We start from the raw sequence: 17,375 nt of genomic DNA, 5'->3' as shown, positions 1-17,375 counted from the left end.
GATTTATTCTCTCTAACTGAAAAAGAAATAATGAAAGAATCGTATTTGATTTATTCTCTCTAACTGCTTAGAAAAAGAATGATTACAACCCTCTGTATTTGATTTATTCTCTCTAACTGCTTAGAAAAAGAATGATTACAACCCTCTCAATCTCGATTACAATTTGAATTCCGATTACAAAAGAGAGGAGAATGATCTGGATTCTCCTATTTGTTTAATTCTGGGTTCTTCACGATGGCGATGGGCCTCCCTCGAATGCTCGCGTCGAGTTTGCTCTCCGTTGACGATCCGAACGTCTTGATTCACTGGAACGTGGTCTTCTCCTCACGATTTGACGTTGTGAAGGACTTGCAAAGCAAGTTTGAAACTCTGGACGAGTTGATAACTCAGATCGAGTTTAGAAACTCAGAACGAGTTTAAACTTTGTAACAGAGTTGATTTGAACCGAAAATCGGTTAATAAGCCAGGGATGAAAGCTCCAAGGAATGCTCCAGAGATTGAGCGAAGACCCCCCTTTTTTGATCTCCAGATCCGAGAAATCCCCAAGATCCGAAGATGATCTGCTCAAGAGGTTGCCGATCTCTCCTTTTGCGATCTGTTTTTTGATGCAAAAAGCCACCCCTTAACTCAATTGAGTTTCTGGTATTTATAGGGGATTAAGGGTGGTAACTACCCCCTTAATATGCTCCTAAGTGGGGCGGAAATCCCTCAAATCATAGGGGGGGAAACGGTTCCTGGAACTGTTCGGTTCATGTTTGAACGAGTCAAACGCCGAAAATGGCGTTCTGGGCCCGAACTCTGCGTTTTAGACTAAAAACGCAGAGTTGGGCCTATGTTGGGTGGCTGAATGCACAGGCCGCGATGCGTTGTAATTCTGAAACACAGAGTTGGGACGCAGAGATGAACTCTGCGTTTTAGACCTGAGACGCAGAGTTGGAACACAGAGATGAACTCTGCGTTTTGGACCTAAGACGCAGAGTTGGGTTCTGCATGGACTCTGCGCTTTAAGTCTACGAACTCTGCGTTTTGACTCTGGAACGTAGCCACGGCCTCTGCGTTTCGAGTTTGGAACGCAGCCACGACCTCTGCATTTTGAGTTTGGAACGCAGCCACGACCTCTGCGTTTTGAATCTGGAACGCAGCCACGACCTTTGCGTTTTGAATCTCAAATGCGGTCACGACCTCTGCGTTTTGAGTTTAGAACGCGGGCATGACCTCTGCGTTTCGAATCTTGGATGCAGAGGTGAGTCTCAGGCGGGCTCAGCGAGCTTCAGGCTAAGTCCAATGTTCAGACGAAGTCCAGTCTTGCAGACGGACTTCAGAACATAACTTGCTGCGAAGAACAGGTCATAACTTTCAAACCGTAAGTCGGAATTGAACGAATTATATATGAAAATCGACTATCTCGACGAGACGGAGCCGACCAAACTAACCCCATAGGGTTCAGTTTGCTCTGTCAGTTTTGCTAAATTCCTTACGGTTTGAGAGATATCTACGTTTTAATATGAAAGGACCATCAATTTGTAGTCTCTTTCGCTAGAGCGTTGCAAAGATCGTCACCTTGTAACCTTCGTCTTGGCTCCTTGAAAATATGAGAGTCATCAGATTGTAACTCTCAATGTTGATTGTGAAGGCTGTTGAATTAGAGCTTTCATTAGTTGTTGTAAAGGTCGTCAGATTGTAACCTTCTACGTGAAACTCTTCAAATTGTAGCCTTCTGGAAGTCATCAGATTGTAACTTCCATCATTGGTGTCTGATGGGGATAAACTATCTGTAGTGATTTTTAGACAGCCTACATACTGCTCTCAAGATAAGAGAATGCCAGATGATAAGCTACATTCTAAACTATGATAAACGTAATCTTTTTGGAAAAGAAAACAATAACAACATATCCATAAATTGGCCTCAACAAGACCTAAACCTTTCCGCGCTCGAATCTCCCTTCACAGAATTTGACATCAAACAACCAGTTTTTAGCATGAATTCAAACAAAGCTCCTGGTTCTGATGGTTACTCTATGATGTTATATCAGTCTTTCTGGGATCTGATCAAATCAGACCTTATTGCTCTTATGAATTATTTCCAACAATACTCATCATCCCTGCACAGAGTGAATGAAGTCTTTGTCACGCTTATTCCCAAGCTTAGAGAGAGCTCATCAGTGATTGTATCTTCATCATCATCAATTGTATCTTCAAAATTTTCACAAAAGTTCTTGCAAATAGGTTATCTCCTCATATGTCAGATCTGGTTACACTAACACAATCTGCTTTTCAAGCTGAGAAATCAACTCTGGATTCTATTCTTATTGCAAACGAGATAATTCATTTCTGTTCCAAAAGGAAAAGGGAGGTTGCTATGCTCAAACTTGATTTTGCAAAGGCTTTTGATTCCATAGATTGGTCATTATCAATCTACTCAAATCAAGGGGTTTTGGTAATAAATGATGCTCATGGATTCATCACATCATTTCATCCTCCAATTGCGCAGAACTGGTCAATGGCTCTCCATCAAAATTCTTTTCTTGTAAAAGAGGCTTTAAACAAGGTGATCCCCTATCTCCTATGCTCTTCAACATTGTAGTTGATGTCCTGTCTAAAACAATTATGAACAATGTGGAAGAAGGTTTACTATCAAATCTGAACATTAAGGAACCCCTAAACCAAATTCGTAGCCTTCAGTTTGCGGATGATACCTTGCTTTTTGTTAAAAGCTCACCAAGAGACATAAACATCCTCAAATCAATCCTCTACATCTTTGAAGAACTGTCTCGTCTGGGAATTAATTATTCTAAATCATCTCTTATCTACTTTGGCAAAATTCCAACCAGAGATCATCTAGCTTCTGCTCTTGATTGTAAAATGGATAAACTCCCTATCAAGTACCTGGGATTACCTCTGAAATATGGCACTCTGTCTAACTCTGACTGGCAACCAATTCTGGAAAATCTACATAAAAAATTGGCTTCTTCGAAAAGCAATTGTCTATATTTTGGTGGAAGGCTCGTTTTACTGAATTTTGTGCTTACGACAATACCTCTATACTTCATGTCATTCTACAAGCTTCCACAATAGCTAATCAATGAAGTAGACAAAATTCAAAGAAACTTCCTTTGGTCTGGTAAAGCAGAGGCCAATTCTTTCAAGTGTTTGGTTAATTGGAAAAAGGTATGTTTAAGCAAATCTGAAGGTGGTTTGAGAATTAAGGATATTAAGATCTTCAATATATCCTTACTATCCAAATGGTTACGGAAATGTTTGGACTGAGAATCATTAGTAGGCTCATTCCTTCATCAATTGTACATTAAAAGAGGTGAAATTCTACAAACCAAACTAAGTAACACATCCTATTCTCCCTTCTAGAATGTAATCCTATCCAACAAAAATGCTTTTTTACATCACATATCTTGGACACTTGGTAAAGGTGATAGGATCAGATTTTGGGAAAACAAATGGCTTAGTTGCAACATTTTAGCTAGTCTCTTTCCTTCATTGTATGAGCTTTCATTCTCTTCAAATGTCTCCATACATAGCCAAGGCATTTTACATGATCACCAATGGCACTGGCACCCCTTGTTGAAAAGAAGCATCGCATCTATATCTATATCCTCTAAAACAGATCTCTTGAAGTTAATTGGTTCCAGAAGTATCTCAAATATACCAGATAAACCACACTGGTCTCTTACAGCAAATGGAGTCTACTCAGTCAAGTCATTATATACCTTCTTAAATTCTAGAGGAATATTATCTCCATTCTTTATGCTTACCTGGAATTTAATTCATCCCAAGCAAAGATAATCTCACTGCCAAAGATTGGACAGGCAATCCAACATGTCCATTATGTGGATTGTACTTAGAAACAAGATATCACATTTTCTTCTCTTGTTCTTTAACAATACAGGTATGGAGACACTTCATGGGTTATTATTTTCCCTTCCTTTGGCCTACATCTCTGAATGAGTTACTTCAACCCTTAGAGAAACTGAATAGCATCAAATGCAGCTTATGGCATAGCATATTATCATTAGTTTTCTGGAGCTTATGGCTTTCAAGAAATAAATTTCTTTTTGATAAAACAAAGTATTCTCTTGCTCTACTATTATTAACTATGTCATTTCTGGCTTAATTGATTGGTTAGGTGCTGGAAGTGGATAAAAAGTGCAGCGTGTATCAGTAAGTCTAGAGGAAAAACCTATACCCAGGAGCAACGTCTGAGATGATCGTGGACTTTTAGGAGCATGATGAAAGTTACGAGAGTTTATATCAGTTTTGTATAAACATCAGATACTTAGTCTTATGTTTTTATCTTTTGCGTGTTAGATAATAGAACATCCAGTTTCTATCTACTATATGTATAATCGACTTTTGTTCTTCCTTATATCTATGTTTACGATGAATGACGGCAATGCTCACTCTTCATTTTCATAGATCTCTGAAGAAGAAGGTTATGCATCCCTAGTATTAGAAACTTTATTTTTTATCTTCTAACAATCGGATACAGTTCGTATCCTAACTTTTGTAATTACATAATCTGTACTTCTTTTGGTTTTTTAATGAACATGGTATATCCAATGTTTTTCTCTCAAAAAAATATACGGGTACAAAGCCAATACAAAAAAAAAATGGATAAGGAAAACTATGCAATTCACGAGATGTAATATATTTAAAAAAAAACTAAAAATTGGCCCCGTTTCAGTAATTTAAGATCAAAATAAATTTAAGCATTTAATTGATGTATATTTGGATTATCAGGATACAAATCCAAATATTTTACTTAAATTCTTATCCACGTTCTTCCACTATAAAAATTAGAAAATCATATTATATTTGCAATTATATCCTATCGGCATAGATGTTAATTTGAGAGAATCTAATATATCCACAAACATATCCTTTTGAATCTCAGTTGAACAACCCACCACGGATAGCGCTTGTGATTTGGAGAGTTGACTAACATTCCTCTATTAAACCGTATTATGGTGAAAATAAACCTTGTATGATTCTGGCTTTTAATTTGGGATGGTTCGGTTAACATAAAAAATGACTCATCTAAAAGGTTTTTATGAAATTTCTCCATATAATTAACTTTTCATTTTTTTTTTCAGCGAGCCAAAAGGAGCAACTGCAGCTAATAATGTTAAGTAATCATTATTATAAAGGATGAGAAATTCTCTAATTTTCTCTAGATGCATCCGTCCTTTGTTCTTGTCTTCATCACCCTTTATATATGTACCTGTAATGGGCAAGCCTAACTTAGTGGCCATCACTTCTATTTCCATAACTTTCTCAACCAAAACAAAAATTTGTGTTGTTCTGTTAATTTTTTTACGCTTAAAATATTTTCGTGTTGTTATCAATCAAAATTTCCCCAATCAAGATTTTGCATCCCCACCCCCCCACCCCCCCTCTTCATTTCTTTATTTATGATTAGATTACTTTGTCTCAAATAACTTACATTCTACGTTTTTTTTATGGGAGTACTTGGTGTCCCTAAAGTTCAATAACAACTATATATAACTATCTAAGCAATGAAAGTGAAAACACCCCTTTATCCATACATTAACAATTATAGTTTCAAATTACAGGACTAAGAATTATAGGAGTAGGGGTCTATTAGAACATCCTATTGTGTGGGCGCTTTCTATGCCAAGAGTAGTGCTAGGGGGACCCCAAATATAGGACAGGGGGAGGGGACAGGTGAGGTGTCCCCTCCCCACTGCATGATACACTGTTCATGAACAGTGTATCATGCAGTGGGGAGGGGACACCTCACCTGTCCCCTCCCCCTGTCCCATATTTGGGGTCCTTTTGGCATTTCCTCCTATGCCAAATAGTGAAGTCAATTTGTTGAAGAAATATAATATATTATTGTATCTATTATAAATGTAACTTTTCTGTCATTACTTCTAATTTTTAATTTTAATGTAGTATAAGTCTGAAAGTTCAGATCCTGAATTTTGAAGATAAAATTCAAAAATGTTTTATTTATCATTTACAATAAGAAGGAAAAAAGTTTTATTAGTTGGAAAAAAGTTCTAAAAACTTGGTAATTAATCATTTACAATAAGAAGGAAAAATGTCGATGAGTAATGTTTTTCATTTGCTAATAACAAGTTTCATGAGTTAGATATAGTATATTAATTAATTAGAAATATCTTTCAAAATTACATGAGTAATGAGAGTATGGATCCAAAAATAACCAAGTGATAAGCACAATGTTTTATTTATTTATTAATATGTTTTTTTTGAGAGAGAGAAATATTTTGTTCAAACTGTAGGATGTCAAAATACGAACATATTAAAGTTCGAGAAGACAAATGTTTTCAAAGCAAAACTTTTTTGGCAAGTACATTTTTATGTAAAGAAATTAATTAATTAATGAGATTAAAAGTAAACAAATGGTTGGAAATAAAATCCCGCCCATATCTCAACATCATTACTCGATCCGTGCCTTGTGGAGTTATTTATAACCCACAACAAACCATCACACTTATCCTTTATCTTCATTTATCATTTACATTTTGGTCTAATAAGCCATATAACTCTCATCTTCTGTATTTTTATTTTGCTCTCACTTTCGTGGAAAAAAAAGTGTTGATTAAAAAAAAAAAAAAGAGGTTAATGGAAGGAGGAGTTCCAAATGCCGGTGCCTCGGCGTTTAAGGAGTGCTTCTCGCTTGCATGGAGGAATCCGTACGTTCTTCGCCTCGCTCTCACTGCAGGAATCGGTGGTCTCCTCTTTGGATATGATACAGGTTATTTTTAGGACAAATTTTGGAATAAGATTTATTCCCAAAAAAGAAAAAAAACCAAAATAGACGTAGTCACAAAATATTTATCAAAATAGACCTAGCTTGAAACTAGGTCTATTTTGATAAATATTTTGGGGCTAGGTCGATTTTGGAAAAAATAAAAGTTCGCGAACTCTACGGGACTGGGAATTCCGGGAAGTTTAAAACACAATTTAACTTCACGGGGTTGCCAATCCTGTGGCATTCAGAAATATTTTGTTTATCAAAATCGACCTAGTTTTGCTGACGGGGCTGAAACTATGTCAATTTTGATAAATATTTTGCAAGTAGGTCGAAATTGATACTTTTATTTTTGAAAAGGTCTATTTCAAAAAAAATCCTTATCTTTATATTTTTTTATTTTTGTAGATTTAATCTATTTCATATTTTTTTGAATTGCTTCTAGTTTCATGTTGATTATAATATATGGGTTAAAACCCTTTTGCAATGATAAATGGCTGAAGTTGTTTTCTAGTAGACGTTTCTTTCTTTTCCTTTTCCTTTTTTTTTTAAATGGGGATCAATTTTCTAGTATTAATTGTATTTTTATTTATTATTTATTGGCTAATTAATTGTGAATGCACTGTCTAGGGATTTGGTTAGATTCCAGAGTTAGCGAATCATCATTTTTGAATCGTATTACATTCCTTAAAAGGAATAATATTGTTTTATTGGCATTTAGTCATGTTTTTACCAAATATGGTATAATCAATTTCCATAATAGCACCCGCAAATCTCTACTGATGAATTTTACCAAGTATACCATAATCAATAAGGGGATTGTTTGGTGGGATTGTTTTGTTTTTAAGATTGCATTTTGATGCAATGCTATGGATCTAGAAAAATCCTTACCCAAAATGCTGTTCGTCCTCTATACTAGATATTAAAGAGGATGTTTGTTTTCATGCATTTACATTCTTGCGTTTAAAAAGAAGGAACCTGCAAATTAAAAACTATTGATTTTAAGCAAATATATTGTTATTTTGTTATTTTTATTTAATACACGGATATGGGGTTGTCACATAGGTTATAAACGCATCAAATATAATTCCCTAAAATTATGTTGATTTTAACCGGATTATGAATATAATTATTTATCCTCAATAAAATTTATGTACAACCAAACAAAATTTGATTGCCTTTTATCTCTCATATAAACATTCTTTAATATACATCACAAAAAAAACATGATTTTAGTTATGGAGTTTTCAAAATCCATGACATGCATCAAGATTAATCAACAAACCTAACAGCCCCAAAGTGTATCTGCATGAGAGATAAAATATTTCAACAAAATTTTGTTTGGTTGCACATGTATTTCATTGAGAATATGTGACTAAAAGTCACAAATGCAGGCGAATCAACATAAGTTTGTGAATCACATTCGGCTCATCTTTACTATATAACAATCCCAAATTCATTACAAGAAAAATAAAAACAAACAATGTATTTGATTTAAAAAAAACAACAGCAGCAGCTAATTAAGTCTTACTTTTGGGGAAGAGATCCTATATACAATCGCAAAAGTACTAGTATTTAAAATGTTGCATTCTGATAGACTTGTTTTGTACAATAGGAGATTGTATTATAAGCAAAATATAGCAATATATGGATATCTTTTCTTGGTTAAAAACATAATTAAATGGAAAAGTAAGATTCGTGCATGCAATTTCAAATAGATATGAATATAATAAAATTCACGTAGCTAATCCAAAAAATTGGACGAACCTCTCGTCGTCGTTGATCTCCAACACCAACAAATAGAGCAACACATTACTTATTCATTACATGAATGAATGCAACGTAGACCAAAGAGCACAATGTGCCCAAAGCCAGTTAGATATCTCATATTTCAATAAAATAAATAAAGCTGAATATGATCAGCTTTCACCTAGAAAATGCTTCTCTCAAGTCCATTTCATACTATGTGGTTGCCGTAGATACTTTAGACACTACATGTGCACATGAAACTTAGTGGAACTCTTAAGAAATTAGCCTCTTATTCCTTTTTCACTAAATTTCAATTATTTTCGGTAGAGACATTATGAGAAGTAAGTCCATGCATTCCATTCAAAAGACTTGAATTAACTAAACACCTACAACAGTATTACTGTTTGCAGTAAGAACTCAATACATTTACATGCTAAGTCATTCTTCTAGGAAAGACCTTAGCTTTATTTTATCGGTAATAAAAAACTAATATAATAAAGATAGAAAAACAATTTTTTACCTTTCTCGGAGTGTAAAGAGTCAAAATAATTTCACTCCGAGCGTAAAGAGTCAAAATAATTTCACTCAAATCAACTCTAAAACTATATGATGGGTCGGCTCCATCTAATATGCTGTTGTGCTAGAGAGAGAACATATCTCTCGTTGCATTCATCTCTGCTGTCCGATTGCATCGTATCATATATATGCCATCCATGAATATTTGTATTCACCTTTCTCCAATTTTCTTTTAAAATAAATAATGAGATTTTATAGGATCTCATTGAATTTGGATTCCTACAACTATCTACTTCAAGGAAGATAAATAAGGAATTATCTCAGAATCTTATCTCTATGGAACAAAAAAGTAACTAGTTGTTTTGACCTCATTTTCATGTTCATTCATTATATATTCCGTTATGCATAAGGCCAACAAATTTGGAGTCAATAAAAAGTGGACAAAAAAGTCATTTTGGTATCTTTCTTTCTTGCTCACTCCATGACACTTGGCCTCCTCCCTTTCTCACTTTATCTCTCTCTCTCTCAAAAATAAAAACACAAAATGCACAGAGAGCAGAGAGCTAAATTCCCTATTGAACTCTTCTTGCCTTTCTGTCACATTGTATATATCATTATATAAGGCCCTGAGATTTTATAGCTCTTGTAGTAAACTTCTCATTTTAGTTAACCTTTTTCAAAAAAAAAAAAAAAAAATGGAGGGAGGAGTGATTGAAGCAGATGCTTCTGCTTTCAGAGAGTGCTTCTCTTTAGCTTGGAAGAACCCTTTTGTTTGGAGACTTGCTTTCTCTGCTGGAATTGGGGGCTTGCTCTTTGGTTATGACACAGGTTTAGCTTCTACTTTTAATTTGTTGCCTTTAAAAATTGTAGCTTTAAATGGCATTTTGGGGTGATTTTATTACTATTATTTTTCTGTTTCTCACTTTTCATTAAGATTTGTTATTGACCCAAAATATGTTTCTCAAATTAGTGCCACAAGAAGACCCCTTTTAAAATTTTGACATTTTTAAAAAAGGCATGATTGTATATTCTACTGTGCTTATGACCTCAGTACTTTTTTTTGTAAAGAAGTTCTTTAATACTTTAAGTTATCTGATAGGAATCACTATATTCACTTTTGGTCAGTTTTTATATTCAATCGCTTCTGCTAAAAAAACTGAGTATAGATCTTTTGGTACTTGGTGTCGTCTAGTTCGATCCGATCCTTAGTACCTCCTTTTTTTTATATATATATTTTTTGTTCCATAGAGATAAGATTCTGAGATAATTCCTTATTTATCTTCCTTGAAGTAGATAGTTGTAGGAATCCAAATTCAATGAGATCCTATAAAATCTCACTATTTATTTTACAAGAAAATTGGAGTAAAGGTGAATACAAATATTCATGGATCGCGTATATATGATACGATGCAATCGGACAGCAGAGATAATTGCAACGAGAGATATGTTCTCTCTCTAGCACAACAACATATTAGATGGAGCCGACCCATCATATAGTTTAAGAGTTGATTTGAGTGAAATTATTTTGACTCTTTACCCTCCGAGAAAGGTAAAAAATTGTTTTTCTTAACAGATTGATAGACCACCTAAGAACAAAAGAGTCCAAAACATTTCACTCTGTGAGTTCATATGTAACAATAGAACTATAGGAGGTCTATCCGCAATTAACCCTATAATTTATCAAATGGGGAAACCACTAACCTCGCCTCCCTCAGACCCTCTTAAACCTCTCAACCGCAAGCTCTCTTAAAAATTTGTGTTACTTATCTCCTCTGATCAACACAAGTTGTTGTTTAATGATTTAAATTGGAAAATGTAGACACTGGTGAATAATATCCACACAGCCAATGCCCCCCGGGGGGGGGGGGGGCACCGGACCAGGGTGCTCAAGGGAGTGGATATATATAGGACTAGGAATTAGAAATTCACCAACCAAACAGAATTATTGACTCTTCCTACAACTCCAAATATAAGTCAATAATATCCTTATCCCAAAGCACTCACACCTACCAATGCACTAACTTGACGGTTACAAGGAAAATGACCCAAAACATAATGAGATTTAATGAGCAATAATAAATAGCCAAACATTATCAACTCCAAAAAAAGAAAAAAAGAAAAAAAAAGGAGCCAACCTAGTAACCTCAAATGATTCTAATATATTGGCATACTCCTATTCAATGAAAATGACGAAATTTGATAAAATCATATGCTTCTAATATTGGCATACTCCTATTGTAACATTGCTTCTAGGTTACATTTTTAAGGGCTTTTTGTTTGGTTGCAACTCTAGTATAATCAAAGTGCTAGTTGCATGGAATGATGCAAGCAGAGTTGTCGTAATTGTTGTCATAAGCAGTTGTTTTCTTCAATTTTAAAATTTTACGGTTTGTAATTACAGTCGTTTTTTTGGTGACATAAAAATATTTTGGACTTTTTGTTGGGATTGATTGTAAAATTTTGAATTTAAGTTTCTTTTGCCACCTCAGAAGATTGCAACTCTGACTTGCGTGTAGACTGCGCAAATATTGGTTGTAATTTAATGGTCTTTTAAATTGCAATTGCAATTAAATTTATTAGTCCCTGTGAAATAAATAACCACAACTGGTCTAAATGGTCTCAAATATTGAATGTAATTGACACCGTAGTAAATCAAACATCCTCTTAACCTACAAAGAAACTAACAACATGTGCAATTTAATAGCTAACTATTATTTATCACTATCAATCCAATAAATGAACAAGATTTTGGCCCTTCGTAGGTTTACTTCCAACTTGAAAACAATAATTTGCGCAAACCAACGCAGGCAAAAATAGCTTATTTGGATTATTCTTCATCCATGTGCAGAGGCTACATCCTTCCAAGTATCAAAGTTTTTAATGAAGTTTGCCATGTGAATTGTTTCTTCTTTTATTTATATTTATTGTAAGCCCTTATGGGATAGCAAATAATAATTTCCCCCCCGAAGGTTATGTTCAATTTGTTCATTTCATAACCCGATTCAATCCTTTTTATTGAATCAGACGTAATTCCTTGATAATTTCATGTAAAAATAGTAAAATGTTTAATTTCGTACTCTTTGCACCTTAGCTTCTCCAGCCCAAAACATGGATTCATGGGGATGCACCAAATTCATGCACTATATAATTTGCACAAAAAATAAATCTTTTCTAGGCAAACATGCACTAAAAATAATTTTATCTACAACAATTCCCTAGTTACAAAAGATTCTCTCTATGGGTGTTTGTTAGTACTTGTTTTCTTCATAGTATAATATTTACTCTGTTCACTAATAGATAATTTTTCAACAAAAATGCTTAACAATTGTATTTAGAGTATATAAATAACAAAACAACAGTCAAATGGGAAGTGGAAAAAACCTCATCAGAATAAATCATAGTCAAAGGAGAAGTAGACAAAGCCACCCTAAGAATCAATCTCCTCATTTCCCTCTTTAATTACGACACTTTATCTTATAATTTCCCATTTGTATTTCTCCTCTGTTTTAGGAAACTTGACTCCCCTGTTTCAGATTCCTCAAATCCTAAGCGATTCCTTGTCCTTCTATTGATAAGCTCTCTTTATAATTGCCTCTGCATTCTGCGGTGAGTTTTGTATAAGCTTAGAAAATGGAGGGGGGACTAATTGAAGCAGATGCTTCTGCTTTCAAGGAGTGCTTCTCTCTTTCATGGAGGAATCCATATGTTTTGAGACTCGCTTTCACTGCTGGAATTGGTGGAATGCTCTTTGGTTATGATACAGGTTGAGGATTTTATACAATTTTCAGGATTTTATCTGATTTGTTTTCTTGCGGGTTTTTAGTTTTAAGTCATTGTTACCTTTTCTCATGTCCTAGAGAGTTTTGATTAGCTTTTGTTCCTCTCTCTTTCTCTGCGCTTCAAATACTAGAACTTAGATGATCCTTATATCGAAAGGATGACGTGGGTTAGTTTTGCTTCATGATCTTATAAGTTTGCGTTATCCAGATAGCTAACAATTCATTGTCTATCCTCTTTTGTGCTTTATTATCAGATTTTTACAGCGAGATGTATGATCTTATAGGAGTTTTAACTTCAGCATTAGGGTAATATTACAAGAGATTATAGCATAGAAATTAGGATGGACTCACATAAAGTTTAGAACATCAATCATTATATCTTATCTTAACAGTGTTGAACACCACCTAGCTAGTTGTTCTTATAAAAAATTTCCTCTATGTAAACTTGTAACCCTCAACCTTCACTGTAGTTTCTGTTGTAGCGGGACATGCTATCGTCGGAGCAATTCAGGTTTAATCATTGAAGGTCAAGAAATTCTAATTAAAATGGATTTCGGCTCACAAAAAGGCACCCAAGAAGGAACTGGAAGGCTGAAAAAGTTTATATGAAGCAAAAAGTGCAATATCTCGATTATGTTAGGCAGACTGTATTTAGATAGCTAGAGGATATCAAACAATTGGAGGAATTGTTGGTGATAAGATTTGTGGTGTATGGTTGGCTGTGTCTTTTTGAAGTTTGACATATTGGTGGTTGTGGAAATAGCTTTACACTTTTTTCAGTAAAGTTGCACGCTATAATCGAAATTCTGAGTGATCAGAATAATATAATGATAATCAAGTTTCTCATGAGAGAGAAGAAGCCCAAATACTTTGAGCTTTTGATAGCCTTATCTCTTTTACTAATGGAATTTAGTTAAACGCATTGAAGGACTGACAACTCCGCTCAGATATTAACCTGAAAATTTCCCTGGTGCATTTTCAGTGGTCTAATGTAAGTCATTTTGTTCAGGGGTTATTTCTGGAGCATTGCTTTACATACGAGATGATTTCTCGGAGGTTGACAGGAAAACTTGGTTGCAGGTAAAACCCCCCTCTACATTCCCTGTGTTTTTTGCATACATGCACCCTGCTGCACCGAAATAAACAAAATTGGTTGTAACTACAAAATCTCCATTCAGATATCAAACAGCATAAAATTCGAATTATGGCGGAATCGTGTATTTAAACGAAATCTCCAATGTTTTCCTTTTTGACTGCTACAAAATCAACGACTGCTGACCAAAAAAAAGATAAATAAACAAATAAAGCTTTCCATGTCTTTTTCGACATAATACAGAAAATGATTAAATCAAACTTCTATCTTATTGGTTTCTACAGGAGATCATAGTGAGCATGGCTGTCGCAGGTGCAATCATCGGAGCAGCCATCGGAGGATGGGCAAACGATCGATTCGGACGAAAACTATCCATCTTAGTCGCTGACGCCCTCTTCTTTACTGGAGCTGTCATCATGGCTCTCGACAGTTCTCATCATAGGCCGTATATTTGTTGGCCTTGGTGTCGGTATGGCATCAATGACTGCTCCTCTCTATATATCAGAGGCTTCTCCTGCCAGAGTCAGAGGAGCTCTTGTTAGTACTAATGGTTTTCTTATCACTGGTGGCCAGTTTTTGTCTTACCTTATAAATCTGGCATTCACTAAGGTAAAGAACTGAATTTGAGTTTTTGATGTAAAATTATTTATAACAGAATTAAGGTTGGTGTTTACATTCGTTGCCGGTTGACTGCCAAAATCTTAGATTACACAGAAACCGGATATGGTATGTGACATTGACACAAGATACAGTCATAGACACATTTATATGTGTGTATGCATGATATAGTTAATATCTGTAAATGCTCAACGTGAAACATTAATAGTTAAATTGTATAAAGAAATTTTTGTAAAATGTTTGAGATAACTTTTATACATAGAGTATATTATAGTGTGTGATTCGGTAAATCGAAAAAAATATTTTGGGCAACTCCTAACTAAATATAATTATAATCAAAGTTACTATCAAGAAAGTGCACGAGGCTCCCACAATGTGGGTTTGGGGAGGGTCAGACATCCGCAACCTTACCCCCGCATGTGAAAAGGCTGTTTGTGAGACTTGAATCCATTACCTTCAGGTTTTAAGGCAGAACCTTACAGTCTAATGAGTTGACTATGGAACCATTTGTCGTTTTAGAATAACATATGATGTTGTCAAATATCAATTTTTTTGTCCAGTAGTATCTTACGGATATATATGAGGGAGTCTTCAGTAATTATGTTCATAATTCCTCATTCTCAGGCCCCTGGAACATGGAGGTGGATGCTTGGGATCGCTGGAATTCCTGCACTCTTGCAGTTCATCCTCATGATGTTTCTGCCAGAATCGCCTCGTTGGCTTTACAGAAAGGTATAATCCAAAATTCAATACAAATACTCGGCGGACATCTCACTATAGTTTTCCTTCTTTATTCATCTTCAGGGAAAAGAAGCAGAAGCAAAATCCATTCTGAAAAAAATCTATCCAGCGAACGAAGTAGATACTGAAATCCAAGCACTTCAAGAATCGGTAGCCTCCGAAATTAAAGAGAAAGGCTCAGCAGAGGAGATCAGCTTCATAAAGCTCTGGAAAACAAAAACAGTGAGAAGAGGATTACTGGCAGGAGTTGGGCTTCAAATCTTCCAGCAATTTGTGGGCATCAACACTGTAATGTACTATAGCCCTACTATAGTTCAACTTGCTGGCTTTGCTTCGAACCAAACTGCACTCGCTCTCTCGCTCGTCACTTCTGGGCTAAATGCAATTGGATCAATTGTTAGTATTTACTTCATTGATCGAACTGGGAGGAAGAAGCTTTTGATTATAAGTTTGACCGGTGTGGTTCTTTCTCTTGCAGTTTTAACTGCAGTTTTTCAGCAGACTACTACGCATTCACCAGCAATTAGTGCTGCAGAGACAGCGAAGATTGGTTCTTTTACTTGTCCAGCGTTTCAGCCATCGTCGAATTGGGATTGTATGCATTGCTTGAAAGCTTCGTCACCAGAATGCGGATTTTGTGCTTCTAGTAGCAGTAAGGTAATGAAAATAACACAGTTTGAATACCTTTTTCATGGATTGATAAGCTATTCTAGGTAGTGATAAATTTTTGATATAATTTTATGCAACCCCTTATATTATGGAGGTTAGCCGCTTATTACCTAGAGCTGCTGATCTAAATAGAGCTACCTCTGTATTTGTACCTTTTAACTGAAACAAGGAGTCTTTACATAACACATTGAAATATCAATAGATCTCTCTCAAAGACATTGCCGTAACCGGACACCTACTTGATGGGTACACACATTGATGATATAACTCTGTTAAAACATCCAAGAATCTAAGTGCGAATAAAACAAAAATATAGGGTTAATAAATGGTTTAACTCCCTGTAGTACAGGGGTATCTGCAATTAATCTTTTTTAAGATCCTCTTTAAATGCGTGGCCGGTGAGATTTGAACATGGGTTCTACTTTAATTTTGGTTTTTCTAATAAAAATGCTTTATTGCAGCTTTTCCCGGGTGCATGTTGGATATCAAACTCTACAGTCAAAGACACTTGCCATGGAGAAGGCAGGCTCTGGTACACTAGAGGATGCCCTAGTCGATTTGGTTGGCTTGCGTTGGTCGGTTTAGCATTATACATCATATTCTTCTCTCCCGGGATGGGAACTGTACCCTGGATCGTAAACTCAGAAATCTATCCCTTAAGGTTCAGAGGAGTTTGTGGAGGCATTGCTGCTACAGCCAACTGGGTCTCAAATCTCATTGTGGCACAATCATTCTTATCGTTAACAGAAACGATAGGGACGTCATGGACATTTCTCATTTTCGGGGTGATTTCGTTGGTTGCATTGTTTTTCGTGATTGTTTGTGTGCCAGAGACTAAGGGACTGCCGATAGAGGAGGTTGAAGCGATGCTCGATGAGAGGAGTCTTCATTGGAGGTTTTGGAGTAATAAGCCAGAGCAAGCGAAGAGATTGGAAGCTTGATACTAATGTTAATGGTTATTGATTTTATGAATAAGAGCATGATTGAACTATGATAGAAGACGTTTTCAGTCTCTATAACTGGAACTGAACCCCTGTTTGTGTTTTGTCTGCACAGCAAGTAATTTTGAAAGAAGATGGTGAGAGGAAAAGAAAGAAACTTCTTTCTTTTCGTCCTGTTATCTGTCCTGATGTTTAGAATGATGTGCATGATTTTAGAACAATATACGTGATCTAATGTGATTTGGATTTGGGTTCAGTATATTACCGTCTATTGATTTATTTATTTTTTGTTGTTGTTACTGCTCTGTTACATTTCAGTTTATTAGATATTTTCGTTGAAAGAAGAAAAATAAAATAAAAAGGAAGATAGGTTAACTGCAAACATTTTGTATATTCATAAGTAATTGCAGACGTTATGTTATCCATCCAATCGGGGACCATATTGTGTTTGTTTTCCTTTTATCTAGTTCACTTGTTTCGTTAATTCTTTACTAATGGAATATGTTTTTTCTAAATAA

General features: G+C 35.2%; 1 protein-coding gene across 1 annotated transcript; it reads left to right on the top strand.

The window, feature by feature from the left end:
* On the top strand, positions 12,559-17,146 carry LOC109849728 (probable inositol transporter 2). The gene is given in 7 exon segments (XM_020419592.1): positions 12,559-12,779; positions 13,805-13,875; positions 14,173-14,309; positions 14,311-14,497; positions 15,131-15,238; positions 15,311-15,904; positions 16,378-17,146. Coding segments are annotated over 7 exon segments (1,710 nt in total). The 5' UTR covers positions 12,559-12,646; the 3' UTR covers positions 16,858-17,146.

This window comes from Asparagus officinalis, chromosome 7 (assembly GCF_001876935.1).
Source record: "Asparagus officinalis chromosome 7, Aspof.V1, whole genome shotgun sequence".
Classification (NCBI taxonomy): Eukaryota; Viridiplantae; Streptophyta; class Magnoliopsida; order Asparagales; family Asparagaceae; genus Asparagus; species Asparagus officinalis.
The sequence above is the reverse complement of the archived record's forward strand: the minus strand, read 5'-3'. Positions and strand labels throughout refer to the sequence as shown.